This window comes from Parus major, chromosome 8, assembly GCF_001522545.3.
Source record: "Parus major isolate Abel chromosome 8, Parus_major1.1, whole genome shotgun sequence".
Classification (NCBI taxonomy): Eukaryota; Metazoa; Chordata; class Aves; order Passeriformes; family Paridae; genus Parus; species Parus major.
Window position 1 is genome coordinate 21,644,791 of NC_031777.1, and position 15,013 is coordinate 21,659,803.

General features: G+C 40.2%; 1 protein-coding gene across 3 annotated transcripts in view; it reads right to left on the reverse strand.

Moving 5' to 3' along the window:
• The window catches only part of EIF2B3 (eukaryotic translation initiation factor 2B subunit gamma), a 99,323-nt gene that overhangs the window by 16,634 nt on the left and 67,676 nt on the right, over positions 1-15,013 (reverse strand). For all 3 annotated transcript variants that reach the window (XM_015636613.3, XM_033516361.1, XM_033516362.1), the window contains exons 6-9: positions 13,524-13,654; positions 12,688-12,881; positions 8,658-8,735; positions 7,797-7,945 (exon numbers count right to left, since the gene is read on the reverse strand). In XM_015636613.3, the coding sequence (XP_015492099.1) occupies positions 7,797-7,945; positions 8,658-8,735; positions 12,688-12,881; positions 13,524-13,654 (552 nt within the window). The remainder of the gene's footprint in view (positions 1-7,796; positions 7,946-8,657; positions 8,736-12,687; positions 12,882-13,523; positions 13,655-15,013) is intronic.

Consider the following 15,013-nt stretch of genomic DNA (forward strand, 5'->3'; position numbering starts at 1 on the left):
CACTTCCCTGAGGGCCAGGAAAAGCTACTTGTGTCTATCTGAAGGAAACAAAGCAGGAAAATTTTATGTTCACTACCACCTCTGGGTTTGCTTCACTTTCCCCCCAGCTCTCACAGTCAGACTGAGTGAGGTAACAGGCACAGTAAAAGGACACCTTCTTTGGGGTTTTTGAAGCACAGTTCTGGGTTGAGGGCTGTGGCCCTTCCTAAGACATTACTGGTTAAGTCAGTTTCCATATCATCTGAACTAGGTTGACGTGGAAAAGTTTTTTGTAAATGTCACCCAGGGCTTCTTAGATCTAAGCTGAACTTAGATCTAAGTTAGATCTTAGCTGAACCCTTGTCTCCTCAGGAATTTAAGAGGCACACTGTGATAATTTCTTCCTCTTGTGTACCCAAGTGGGGGAAGATTTTAAAGAGCATCAGAGACATTCACACCCAGATTCCCACAAAAATCCAACAGCAATCAGCTGCTTGTGAAAAATCTCCATACTCTTAGATTAGACCCATGTGGTTACCAGGAGACAGAAGCTAATTTATAGCTCTGAAGTCAGACATAACTCTGTCCACCTGAAGAAGCAGATCAGCAGGATGAGAGGAGATATTTTAAAATGCTACTTTTCAGGGCTCATCTGTGCTTTAAGTTCAACATTCGATGTACAGGATGTTTGTAAAACTGGTATGAGCTCCCTGCACTATCAGGGAGTCTGCATCTGAGATTAAAGAACAGGTGATTTCTTTAAGATAGATTGATGTACCAGGAAGCTAGCCAGAAGAAAAAATTTTTGGAGGAGCTGCTAGTAATAATGTTTCAGACACTCACAAGATAACAGGTATTATATGAGAAATTTCCTCAGTACATTGGATACAGCAGAATTCGACTTCAGTTGAAAGTAATTGAAAACCAGTTCCCCAAGTAGCTCCACCACTTCCTACTTACTACCTTCCTACTTTGCACTTTCTTCCTCAATTCATCTTCCTGAAAGAAAACTCTGCTGGCCAGAGGTTATCTCTGTTCAGTATTTTACATAGCATTTGCAGTGAATGAAATAGTAGAATGAAAATTATAATTCCTGACCAAAAATGTTCACACTTTAAAACCAAGAGTTGTGACAATAAGGACAGAACTGCTACATAATCCAGAGAAGTAAGACCCCTTTTTAGAGGCAAGAACTACAATACACGTAGTTTTCTTCATTAATTTAATTTTAATCTATATCCATTATATACTTTGTCCAAATATTTAAGATGAGCATGTGCTTTTTCTGAATCAAGTTCTCACTTTTCATGTGCTTTCTGTGATATCTATTCTAAACTTGTTCTTTTTTCTAGGGAGACAGGGAGTCAATTGGCAGTGTGAGACAAAGCATCCAGGAAACAACAGCCATCTTAAAAAATGGTTCAAGATACAAAATGTTTGGGAATTTCAGCATAAACAGATCTTTATTTTCAGCTTTGCAAGCTATGGTGCTGGAAACAACGTCACCTCCTCACTCTTTTTCATGTAGTTATGTACTGTAAAATATGTTGCCTTGGCAGTAGGATCATTCCTTTGTACTGCCATTGTCCAAGGGGAAAAAGATTACTTATGCACTGAACCTCTATAAAGACTCAATTCCACCCTGGTTTTAATTAGAACTTGCTTCAAACCACTGACTGTTTCTACATCAGGTGATGATTTGGCACTATTGAGGAAACAACCAATAAACTTCACAATCAATCTGCAGTTAGTAGTCAATCTAGCTTGTCTTGCTTGTTGTTTGCTTCCTTTGTACATTTTCTCATAGAAAGTAGCAATAAATTGAAGATATGTGGTAAACTAGAGTAGCCTTGACCAGTCCCACGTGGTCTCTCTCCTGTCCCCTCACTGAGCAGAATTACAGCATCTGTCCACCTACTTCCACACAGGTAGCCAGAACACCTTTAACAAAATACAGTGCATAATTTACTGTCTTCACATGACTGAAGAAGGATGCTTCCAGTTTTGGTGGACAAAGCATTTTCAGTGCCAGTTCTTTCTTCACATATCTGGGTACTTTAGTCCTTCATATTAATTTTTACTCCAGCCTATTCTTTCTGCCCAGGGAGCCAGAACTCCCCAAGGTTTACCACATCTTCCCGTGGGACTCTTCTAACTTTCCCTCTGTCTTCAACATTCACATCACCTCCCTGCAGTTTTTAATTTGAAGCCTTTGGTGTCACCTCCCTTGCATTCCAAGTTTCCTATCGCTGCAACACTTTGCGATTTGCTGGCATCATGGTGCAGCCTGACCCAAAACATATCTGCCTGTCTTCTTAAACCCTTCCCTTTCCAAAAGGTAACCTTAGCTGTATGCCACATGAGGAACTTCAGCAGTTCAGTTCAGTTCTTTTGGGTAGTATGTTTGTATGTGGTTGCAACAAAATGCTGTAAACTTCACAAAGATACAAGGCTATTGTTCAATGATTCCTTCCCCTCCGAAAACTCAATAACCTCAGTCACACCTGCAACCCTACTCTTAGAGTTCCTGAACCAACTGCCCACTGCATCAGGCTATCTGACAACTGTCTGCTGCAAACTTCTTTCTGGAGGGAACTTTCTCCTTTTTCCACTGCTAATCATGGTCTGGGATACAGTTTTTATGGTAAAATTACAGGTGAGATAGGTTTAGCTTCCTTGGTTGCTCTGTAAATATCTGGTACCTTCTTGCTGTGGAGGTGAAATCTAGAAGTAAATCTTGGACCCTTTGGTCTCTTTGATAATCAGAGAAGCCTATTTATGATCTCCATAAAAACATCATTTGATGCAGAATGCTTTCCTGTATTTCTATGAAAAAAGAAAAGCAGCAAAATACTTCATTTCAGACTATATCTACCACAGAGTCCTTATGATACTGACTACCACCACATCAACAAGACCTTTTCAAAGCATGGCTTACAGCAGACTTAGTATTTATCTGAGCTTTTCACATTTGCCTTCTCAACTAACCTCTAAGTAGTCCAAAGACCGTATTTTGTTCCCCTACTAAATAGTCCCTTCCCCTGAATCTTTACTAGTAAAACATTCATTTTCCATGACCAAGGAAAAAGGATATAATGTGCACATAAAATGGCCAAGCTCCTTCCCGTAAGTGTATACACTGGGCTAGTTTTACTCTTTACAAACAAGAGATTTCGAAATATTTATCTGCAGGGATAGAATAAAGGATTCAACATGTTTTTCCTGTTAATGTTATTTGTAATGCTCAGAGCACTTCAGCCCAAGGTCCTGTATGACCAGAGTCATTAGATGTTCCTGTGGCCAGAAGGTAGCTAAGTAAAACAACAAGACTGGTAAAAATAAAAATCCAATGTTTGATAAAAACCAAGAAACCAACACTGTCTGCTAAAACAAAAGCCAGAACAGGGACCTGACACTAAACTAATCCATCCATATCTAAGTGTCATTTCAAAACAGCTAAGTGTGCCCAAGTCTACCAAATGAAACAACTTTATAGAACCACAGAGTAATTTGAGTTGGAAGGGACCTTTAAAGTCTATGTTATCCATAGCCCCTTAAATGAGAAGGGACATCTTTAGCTAGACCAGGTTGATCAAGGCCCCATCCAGCCTGGCCTTGAACTTTTCCAGGGATGGGGTAGTCCCAGCTTCTCTGGGCAACTTTTGCCAATGCCTCAAAACTCTCACAGTAAACAACTTCTTCCTTATATCTAGTCTAACTAACTTATTTTAGTTTAAAGCCATTAGTCTTTGTCCTGTTGCAGGAGGCTGGGCTGAAAAGTTTGTAACCATTAAATCCCCTTTAAGTTCTGAGAGACCACAATGAGGTGTCCCTGGAGCCTTCTCTTCTGACTACCCCCAACTCTTTTAGTCTTCACAGGAGAAGTACTCCAGCCCTCTTATCAGTATTATATCTGATCATATGTATTATGGTCCATAGAGTTGAGACTAATGTGGGAAGAGAGACTGACAGTGAAGAATGAGGCAAAAAAAGGTGGTTGAGTACCTCAGCCTTCTCATCTGTTGTGACCAGCTTGCCAGCTCTGCTGATCAGGGGTTAAATCTACCAGGCATTACTTTTCATTTACAAATGGCACAATCCCCCTGGGCCACCAGCTTCAGTCAGTCTGTGGGTGTTACATGCTGTCCCTTTGCAAGAGAGCTACAATGCACCAAAGATGCAGCAATCCAGGGACCCTGTTGTGCTGCTCTACCCCGATGCAAACAGAGCAAGGAGAAGGGGCAGTCCCAAGCCACTACAGAGACTAGGACACACACAGCTACTGCAGGAACATCCACACAGACAAAGTTTTCAAGTGACCTATGATTTTAGCTTGATTAGTAGATTTTCTCCAACTATGTAACTCAGTGCAGTCATTTGTCACTGAGCTCTAGGGAGCCATCCAGAGGGAAAAAAGAATCGTTTTGCCACTGCAGCCTGTCACCTGGGCAGTCAGCATCTCTCAGCACTTGTGCTGTTGTATAAATTACATCCCTCCCAGCTTGGTCAAGTATGTCCATCATTCAGCACATATGTAATCTTTGCTATTTTATTGTCTCATTGATGGAAGAATTAGCTGCACAGTGGGAAACACATTAAGAAAGAACTACCAATTATTTTGCCCTGTTACTAACTTCTTTAATCCCCTGTAATCTCTTCTAAGGGGGGGATTCATATCTACTCAAATCACTTCACAGGAGACATATATAATGTAACAGAAGCCCTACACACCAAAGCAAACAAAAAACCCAGCTTCTGGTACTCCAGAGTATCAAATGCACCAGCCATCACTGGAGTACAGATCATAATTTGCGAACAGCATGCAATGGACTGTCCAAACTAACCCCAATTACCTGATCCATTCAGTTGGGAAAATTATTATCACCTAGGCCATGACCTCTGGTCCTCCAATAATGAGGCAACCACTGCCTAACAAGAGGTACCTGGTATTTTTCTAAGCATCTTGTGGTGCTCCCACCTGCACAGCAAGAATTTATCCATTTCAGAAGCTGGCATTACATGTGGTAAGGCCATTCAAAAGCTCTTTTCTGGTTTGGAGATATAATTTGTGCAGGAATTATGGCACAGGATCCTCAATCACATTATAGGAAAACTACCAAGAGATTAATATTTTTAATTTTGCTTTTGGTGAGTTTTGTTTGTTTGTTTTGTTTTGCTTTTTCTACATTGACATAGGGAACTGAAACTGCTGATCGCTTTTACAGCTGAGATGGAAAAAAAAAAAAGATTCAGATTCAGAGAAGCCAGAAGTGATGGAAGAGGCAAGGGAAATACCAAGTCAGTGCCATGTAGCTCTTGATAAATGAATTTAGAATGCAGAGCAATTTTGACATTTGGTTGTTCCCAGGATCACCACTTTAAAAGAAAAGATTTCTTCTGAGTTATCTATACACCTTTCTCTTTTCCATAATAAGGGTCCTAGTGCATGCAGTCTTCTCAGCCTACTGCTTCAAGTTGTTGTTACTGCAATGAGCACTCCTGGGAATGGCCTTCAGTTACCACTCCCATTGGACTAGGACATTATTATAGTAGACCATTAGTCTAGTAGAGCTGCTCATGTCAGCATTAAAATATATATTCTTTAAATGACAGAGTTTTTATCCACTTCTCAATGCAATTTCAGAAGTTTCTAATATACAATACCTTAGTTGGCAAAACTGACTTACTTGTAGGACATCTGTTGTGCAGTAAAAAAAAATTAATTAGATCTGTCAAGGCATTTTATTATGCTCATTTTGATCCATATCAGCCGACACATACTGACTTTCCAATTCAAGATGAAGATGTTTTCTGAAGTTGTGATTAGATAAAGCCTGAGCTGTTTTAGAAACACTTGGGAGAAGAGGTGTTTATAAGGGGTTGTCCACTGTGGACAGTTTAAAGCAAAACCACATATAACTTATCCATCTGTTGCAAATGGATCCGTCAACATGATTAAGAATGATTAGCATTTTAACAAAAATCTATCAGATTTAATCAAAGTAAAGGAAGATAGTCACAATACATTAAAACATACAAAGAAATCCTTCACTGCAAGCAAGGCTTCTTTCAACAAAACTCAGCAGCTAGAGCATTTCTGTTTCTCACTACCTGTGTATGCATGACTTCTCTAATCTTAAGACTTAACATGATGCAATAAGAAATAATTTATCAGCTCAGTATCTGTGCAGATCTACATAGTATTAATTACAGTATGCTTTGCAATAAAGATCCAGGCTCTATAGTCTTAATGCTGGCTGGAGAGGAATAATTACAAATTTGACTCCAGTGCATCAGCGTGCAGTAACCATAGAGCAGCTAAAGGGGGTAAACCCCTGGGACTGTGAGGTTTTTCACTCTCTGGTGGCTATATTGTTTTCACCAAAAGAGACTAGGGATCACATTGTTTTCTAGAATTCACAAAAATGTTACCCCAAAAGTCAGTTTATCTCTCTTAAAAAAATATATCACCAACTTTACGATGCCTGTGGAATTTTGTGAAATGCTTAACATAACAGCTCTGGGATCTTTTTAGGATTTAGAACACTACTAAATGCCAATGCAGACAAACACAAGATGATTTGGGACTCTTCATAAAAATAGTGCTATTTATACACTTAGCTGGCTCTGCGCTTTAATGGTAGAGCTGCTGACCTCATATGCAAAACCATACCATTATGATTGTGGCATCAATGCATTAATCAAAATGACAGATGGTCTCATGATCAAATGAGAGAGGTTCCTCTACTTTTTATGACAGTAGTGCTTGTGATACAGCCATACTGGATCCATCTGTGATTGAACTGGAAACCAGCTATTTTCTATACTCAATGGAATTCTGATTTATGATGTGCTTGAAATTACTGTGGATTTCTATTAAAGACAAACACTTTGTGGTAAGGTACCATACTTACCTGTAATTTAGTTATGTAACAGTAGTATCCTCCACAGACCCCACATCCTCTGGGGTTTTATGTTTTTCAGATATGCAACTTTCAGAGCCAACTTGGCATTTTTTAATAGTTTGGCCTTTTTCCTGAGGCCCTAAACAAACCTCAAGCCATGAAGGAGCAGAGAATTTATACAGGTCTGCACAGACTCAATCAGCAGTTTCCTTTCCACTGACATCCACAGGAAGCCAGCATGTATGGAAAGATGGGGGCATGCAGACATCAACAATTACAGACAGGCCACTTTTCCCACATTTGGAAATGTACAGCTCAAGGCTAACTATTTAGTCAGTGTCTTTAGTGCACGAGAAACCTCTACTAGCTGGCAGATTTTCTCTTTGAAAAGTTTATTAATTTATTCTATTACTCAGCATAGGCAATGCTAAAGTAAAGGCTGCAGGATGACAAAAAAGGGCCAAAGAAAATGACATTTTAGGTGAAGCTGTAATGTTCAAATGTGGGAAGAATGCCGGCAAGTGTACCACTTTAAAATATGCTTTGTGCCTCAAATATTTTAGGTACACTCACTGATCCAGCCACTAAAATCAAGCTTGGAAGAATGACACACAAGCTCATACAGACTCATACATCCATTTAACTTTCTTACACATTCTGAGGATGATAAGGTCAACTGTAAAAAGAAGAAATTTATGTTCCAAGACTGCAGCCCTCTTGTTAGTTCATTTCAGTTGTGCACTTCTGGACTGCTTATAGAGACTTATCTGTGACTTGGTCCTTGGAAACACACTCCCCAGTATCATCTCTTCTGGCTAAGGATTCTTTACACAATAAAAATTACTGACTCAAGACCTATCTAGAAAAAGAAACTGCAAATATAGGGAACTAAGGTACAAAAAAGTAACCTACCCTTCCTCAATTGTAACAGAATTCATGATGATACAGTTTGTTATCTTAACTTTGTCTTTTATGGTACACATGCTGCCGATGATGGAGTGTTTGATGGAAGTCTTCTCTCCAATTTGTGTGGATGACCCAATCATACTGTCTGATCCAACCTTGGGAAGATAAGAACAGAAACTAGCAAAAGTACATGGAGTTCTTTGATATGTGTAAGTAAACCTCTCCCAAAGCATGTCTCAAGCACTCATCAATGAAGTTTACCCTGCTCCACCCCTGAGGGATCCTTTTCAGGGGAAAGACCTGAGAATTTAGGGCCCACCCCACAGGCAGGCAGTTTGACAGCCTTCCCAAGTCTGTTAGCTTGGTAAAACTTCATTAGCAGATCTGGCTCTGTAGGCTTCATGTAGAAAGGTAAGCATGGCAGGCACAGTCCTGCTGGTACTCACTGGCTTCACTTAGGTTTGCCCAGTGAGACCTGTCAAAGGGAGGCTTGAAGCTGGTATTCGACCAAAACGCATTAGCAAAAAGCAAAGCTCAAATACTGATCCTTTCTGAGCTTGGTGTCCTTAGGAAGGCAAACTGCTCAACTACCAGGAATTGCCATTAGGAAAGAAGAGGCTGCAGTGCCTGACTTGGGAGTAAGATAGACCTTTTACCAAGTATTTTAAAAGAGAGAGACTGAAAGGCAGGAACCCATGAGTGGGCCTACAGAAGACTCTGAGCTGTATCACCTATGTTCTAGCATTCCACACTTCAGAACTTGGCTTAGTTTCCAACAGTAGGACTAGTGAATTTTAGAAAGCAGTTCTTGAAACAAAGTGTTTGCAGACTACTGAAAGAGCCGAGATGGGAAAAAGGAACACTTACCATGCCTCTATCAGTGATCTGTGCAGACCCATGAACCAGTGGCTCTTCCAGACCCAGATTAAGCAATAATTTGGGAACCTGCATGAAAAAACCCACATCACAAATTAACATTATAGTGCTGTACCCACATACATAAACATCTCAAAGATGGCTTTGGTTTCCATTGCACTACTGTATTTGCCATAAACATTTTAACTTATGAGAAAAGGTAGGTCACTGCATTTCAAATGTCTACCAGTTATATGTGATTTATCTCCTCCAGCTTTTGTAAAGGAGACAGGTACACTGCTACCACAGTGCACTACATGGCTCCTTTCAATTCAGCTTCCCACCTGTGGAGAAGCAGTGGATCAGCAGCAGCAAGCAGGCTGGCTCCAGCTGAACACAGTGACATCCTGTATGTTACCACAATGTCTAGCATCTGCCATTCCAAATGCAGCTCAGCATATTTTATACTGTCCAGTAAAGTAAGGGAAGGAAGAAAGTAATAACAAATACAAACCAGTAAACTGGCCTAAAGAGATGACTGTGTCCAGCCCATTCCATAAAATAGTATTCTGAAGCATGGGCAACAAAATTGTATTTCAGATGTTTAAGTAGAAAGAAACTAAAGTTGATCAAGTGGCTATTCCAGGTGATAGATAGCTGCACAAGAAAGGGCTCTTGACAGGGAGAAGGCAGGCATTAGATAAGCAGACAGAGCAGCAGTGGTAATAGAGACACAGCCCATGAGGTAGCCAACAACAAATCCACAAAGAGCAATTCTGAACTGGCTCCTTAAAGGAAGAGGAGCCAGCATTGTAGGAGGATGGGATATCACTCCATCACTCCTCCTTTTGTGGGTGAAAGAGCAGCCTGAAGCATTCTGCATCTCCTGGCATCAGGCTAAGGCCAAGGTCACACAGCACAGAAGTGATGACAGCACAGATGGGGATATCAGGGGAGGTGGGAGCCTTGCAGCAATGCACAGACACAGTGCTACACAGTCACTGACAGGGGTGATGCAATGTAGGATGTCTCTTGGTAGGACAGAGATGGTAGTCAAAGGAACACAGGACACATGGATGTATGGGGGCTCAGAGCTCTGTGTCACAGCAAATGGTATGGCTGAATGACAGGCACCATGTGCTGGAGGTGGTGTGGAGCTCTACACATGCTGCTTGGCCAGCAAGGATGTGGGCACTGTCTGTCCATCTAGGAGGCTGTCTGGAGTCTCAGCACAGTGACAGTGCAACTGAGCTTGCCTCAAGGGAGGAAGTAACACTCATTAAGTTTCCCTTTTCTCTACCCAAGTACCTATTTTTACCAAACTCTTAGAAAAGCTTATCTCCAAGATCTCTATTGCTCTGTTAAATTTGGCTGAATGTTGCCAGCAATTTCCAAAGCTGCTGTTAAGGAACTGCTGTACAGTACAATTCTGTAAAATTACTTCCTTAGAAAGCTGGGATAACAAGAACTGATGTCTAAGGAGTGAACCTCAAAAAGCAAATCCCACACATCTGAAGAAGATGGGAACAGATGAGCTCACATTTCTGAGCTATCATTTCAATTTGCCTGTTTTCCCCAGTAGATATTTTCACATCTGTAGCTCTTTATATCTTGAAGTTGGCCCATCCCACTAGACTTGGACTTTGTGTATTTTTTAAAAAGCAAGAGTAGATTAGATCCTTCAGTCCAAGGTACAGGCACTACAGAAAACCACCAGGTTACCAGAACACCACAAACTAGGCAAATTTGCCTGGATGATGCTGGCTGGGTGAAGGGATGTTGTCCTGACATGTCACCAGACACAAAGATCCAAGAGAGAAACGCACACTAAAGCATACCTACACCACAGGCTGGAAAGATTCCTACTATCCAGTGTTGATCTGCAGGAAGGGAGAAAAATGAAGAAAGGCTCTTGCCCGCCTCAGTGGAAAGGTGGTGTGGTGAAATAAATAAAGGATTTTACTGGGCAGAGTAAAGCTCTTATTAGAATCAGTCAGCGGTAGTGCAGACTGAAGGGTAACCCACAAAAGCTACAAGCTCAAGCAATTTGCTCTGAAAAGAAAGGTTAGACTGGGGGCAGGAGTCAGAGGGAGTGCCTGGGTCAAGGGAAGGTTTAAGATGTGTTTGGATTTAATTCATCTTACAAAGAAACTATTTCCTGCTATTGAAGATAACTCCCTCCTGAACCCACCTGCCCACACACAGGCTGCAGGCATCCAGAAACCCAGCTGGAAGTGAAATGATGTGAGCAAAGTGTTTCCTCACCAGAAGGGCAATGGGTTAGGATGCCATTCCTTCCCACAGCTACTGGACTGGACTGCTACTGCTGCGTGAGTCTGTCCTTTGGGACCTCAAACTTATAGGTCCCGACTTTGCAAGAAGGGGATCAGAATCTGGTCTGTGAAGGCCAAGGTAAGAGCAAACGAAACACCCAAAATCTTCCCTAGAGACCAACAAAACAGGTAACCCCACCCCCTCTCATGAAATTACATGTGCATCTTTTATGAGGATTAGCAAGAAAAACAAAATGCAGTGGAACTGAAAAAAGGAACTACTTTCTCACAACTCCTCATTAAGCTCCATTTTATGTTTTACCTCCACATAGTTTCCTTAGAAATTTTACCATCCTGAAAGAGTTCAAAATTCAAAGAAAATCCTTTCCAACACTGAAGGCCCCAATGTGACTTCAAAACACTAATTCTTTGTACCACCCAGAAGCAAACATACTTCCTGAACTAACCAAAATGTAGAATATTTAGGTTAAAAAAAAACCCAACCAAAAACAAAAAACCAACACAAAAAAACCCACATGGAGTCTGACTGGCTTAACTCAATAACTTTTTACTGAAGTGGCTGCTGCCAAATGTACACGCACACTTCCCTTAGCAAGTGGTATTCTCCCTTAACCCTTTGGGCACACTTGTTCCTGCTATTTTTGGGAAAGTTTTCTGACAGCAGTGTTGCCTCTCTTCCCCATCTCCCTAAGCACAAAACAAATCACTTTATTTGTGTTCCTCTACAAGCAGCAAGGAGAAAGAACACACATCCAAGTGCGTAAACTGATGCTGCCATTCTGCAATTCTGGTTTGCATTAATTAATCCATTAATGCTGTCAAAAAGATATCAACAAAGATTTTGAGAGCAAAGGCAAGGCAGTGACCACTTCCAGAATTCCCAATACAACTTTATCACCTTTCCAGCCACACTCCCAGGAATCTTGAGTCTTTCTTTACTGCACTCCTTACTGGTCTTTCAAAACTAGAGGAAACTGTCCATTCCTTATAGCAACGACGTTCATCACTAGCAGGAGCAAAGTACAGAGAACTTGTACATTGCATCAGCCCGTGTAGCAAAAACCCCCCCAAAAGCCAAATCCCTGCCCCAAAAAGATATTAAGAGCTTTTAATCATCAGCTTGTTAGGTAGTACAGGATTTCCCTATCTGTGATTTTTAATTTTATGAATTCTCATTAGTGTGAAAGTGAAAGCTTCAACAGATACTGCATCAGATCAAGAGTTCACTTACATACCTGGAGTACCACAGGAGGAAAACCTGTTCATAAAAGACTTATTTTATAATGGAAATCATTAAGCAATTTAAATGAAAGGGTAGTTTAAGTCTCTCTTCAAATCGTTAATAATCTTTTTTATTATCACAAACAGACATCTGCTAGAGAGAGTCTAGTCAGAACTGATCTTACTTTTAGGACATGGAGGACATTGATCAAATGAGCTATCAAAGCTACCTTCATTCTTATTTTCCACACTTTGTGGCTCTTTGGTTGCAGGTCCCAAAAGACCACAAGAGTGTGTAGGGTGAGGGTTTTCTCAGCTAAATCAAATCTAGAGTAAATCAGTGACAGAACTGTTTCCTGGCCTCACATCCTTATCCAGCAAGCAGTAGGGTGATGTGCCTGGAAAATGTGGCACTGGTTCAATTCCCACATACTCCTCAGTTGTATCACAGGGAGTCACTCCTGCAGGGTGAAATATCCTGTAAGCTACTGCTGTATTCCCAGGTGGCACTACTGTATTTTCCTCACCTGTCTGTTGGCTTCAATGTACAGCCCAAGAGTATTCACTCGGTAGCACAACCCCTCCTTCATGATATGGACGTAGCAGCGCACCTTTCCTTCATGGAGAGTTTCATTCATATCTCCTCTATGATCATTCCAACAAGAGTTATCTGGAGCAGGTTTCAGCAAGCTATTATCTTCCTTTATGAAACTATAAATGTCTGGAGAACACACACATGCATGAAGTTAGACAGGATTTAATGAAATACTTTCTGAAGAGGAATACTATTAAAATACTGTTGGTGAAGGGAAATCTTCGCCTCACCTCATCTCCATGGCTAGATACTCAGCAATCATTAACAGATTTTATCACATGTAGTGAGTAAGTGCTTATTTTTATTCTGCAGGTGTGAATTAAGGAATCAGGACAGATGCAATGTTTTGCCCAAGGTCACACAAGGAGACAGCAGAAATGCTAAAAATAAATTCCAGGATTGGAGATCCTGTCCAGTTCCCAGTGCAGGATGGTTACAACTTAGTCTGTTGTCCTACCCAATTTTAGGAACTCACTCCTAAAATTACAATTTTAAAAATGAATCTAACTTTTTATCCAGAAAAAAAACCACAACCACAGAGCCCCTAGGTGATTTGCTAATGGTTCACACCAAAATAAGGGAGGACAAAAAATTTGTATAGTACACAATACAGTTTGAAAAAGAAATATGCTAGAAACTTTGCTAGGAAAAAAAAGCTGAATCTCTAAAACAGTGTTTCAGGCTACTTCTGTGCTCCACTTCATAACTCAGCTGTAGCATATGGGCTTTAGGACTTCCATAAACCCAAATATTTGGAATTGTACTGACCTAGGGATGCTTGCTCTTTTTTCTTTTGGTCCTCTTCTTTGTTGTCTAGTCCTTGCTGCAATGATGCAGGAGAAGAAAACTGTTTCCTAACTAGATGTGGAATCAGTTCACTTCGGAGAGATGTGATTGTCCTGGAGAAAGAGACACATGAAGTCTGTGAATGCTAAAACTTGTATCTTCATTTTCTTTGCATAACATCATCATTTTGCACACTTCATGAGGATGAATTGAAATGGCAAGACATCAAGACAATGTCCACTAGTCATCTGCTTCCTCAGTGCATTAAAATATAAAGGAATATTCAAAATTAGAAAAAAGCTTCATTTTCAGAACTATATCCCCAATATTTTAACAGAGATTACTATAATTTGTCATCATCTTATAATTCATACTTGTGTGCAGATGGAATGTAGAAAGTACCAACATCATAATGACAAAAACTGAAGTGCCTTTTTGTGGCTTAAAAAGTGGCATCAATTGACAGGAAAAGAGAGAATAAAGTGCCCACAGAAGAAAAAACAAAGCAGCTCCTTTTCTTTGTGATAAAAACATGGAAACACTCAAGGATATATAAATATCAGAGCCTTAAATTAATTTTTTTAATGCATATATTAATGATATTCTTGCTCAAATGACACACCCAGATGATTTTAAAGACTGAGTCCTTTAACCAGGAGAAATTAGGACATTTCAGTTTAGGTTGCAAGACTTTCATGCTCTTTAGATGCTCCAATACAAAACATGTAAGTAAGCAGAAAGCCTCCAGAGGCTTCAGCTGGCAATGCACCCATCTTCCCATTGTACATATTTCAATTTTTATTACATCCATTGAGATACTGTGATACTAGGAGGTGGGGAAATCATGAGGAATTTTACCCCATGCCACCCATTCCTGAAACAAGGGTTCCAATCACTGTATTATCTCTACTTTTGCATTGATTTATACATTGCAATGAGTCAACAAAAATCTCTCCCAAAAGACAAATATCAATGTAGAAAGTCTATTGTGCAATGGGATTATAACCCTGCTAATTTAATTTTGACTATGAGAAGAAAATTTTATTTTTCAATAAAGTATTTGGGAAAAACCCCCAAATCAACAGCTTTTACAGTTGAAGTGCAGTCTTAAAAGAGCTTTATTGTTGTTGTTTCATTATTTTAACAATCTCCATTTAGTTAGTGAATTGTGGATTATTTAAAATAGTACTTGGGAAAATCATGCGGAAAATGAACTCAAATTTGGCACATGTAAGAGGAAGTGCTAAACTTCAGAGGAAGGATTGGGAGCACAGGGAGTTTGGCTAGAGGAACTCAACAAATAATAACCCACAAAGAAAGAGGAGTTGTTTAGAATGGAAGACAGCAAAACTAGGAACTAACTAACAGATTAAATAATGAAAGGCAAGTACTAGAATGAGTACAGTGAAAATTATTTTGGTTGGCAAAATCTCTAGCAAAATGGGATCTTACACAGTTCAAACTTTAAGACC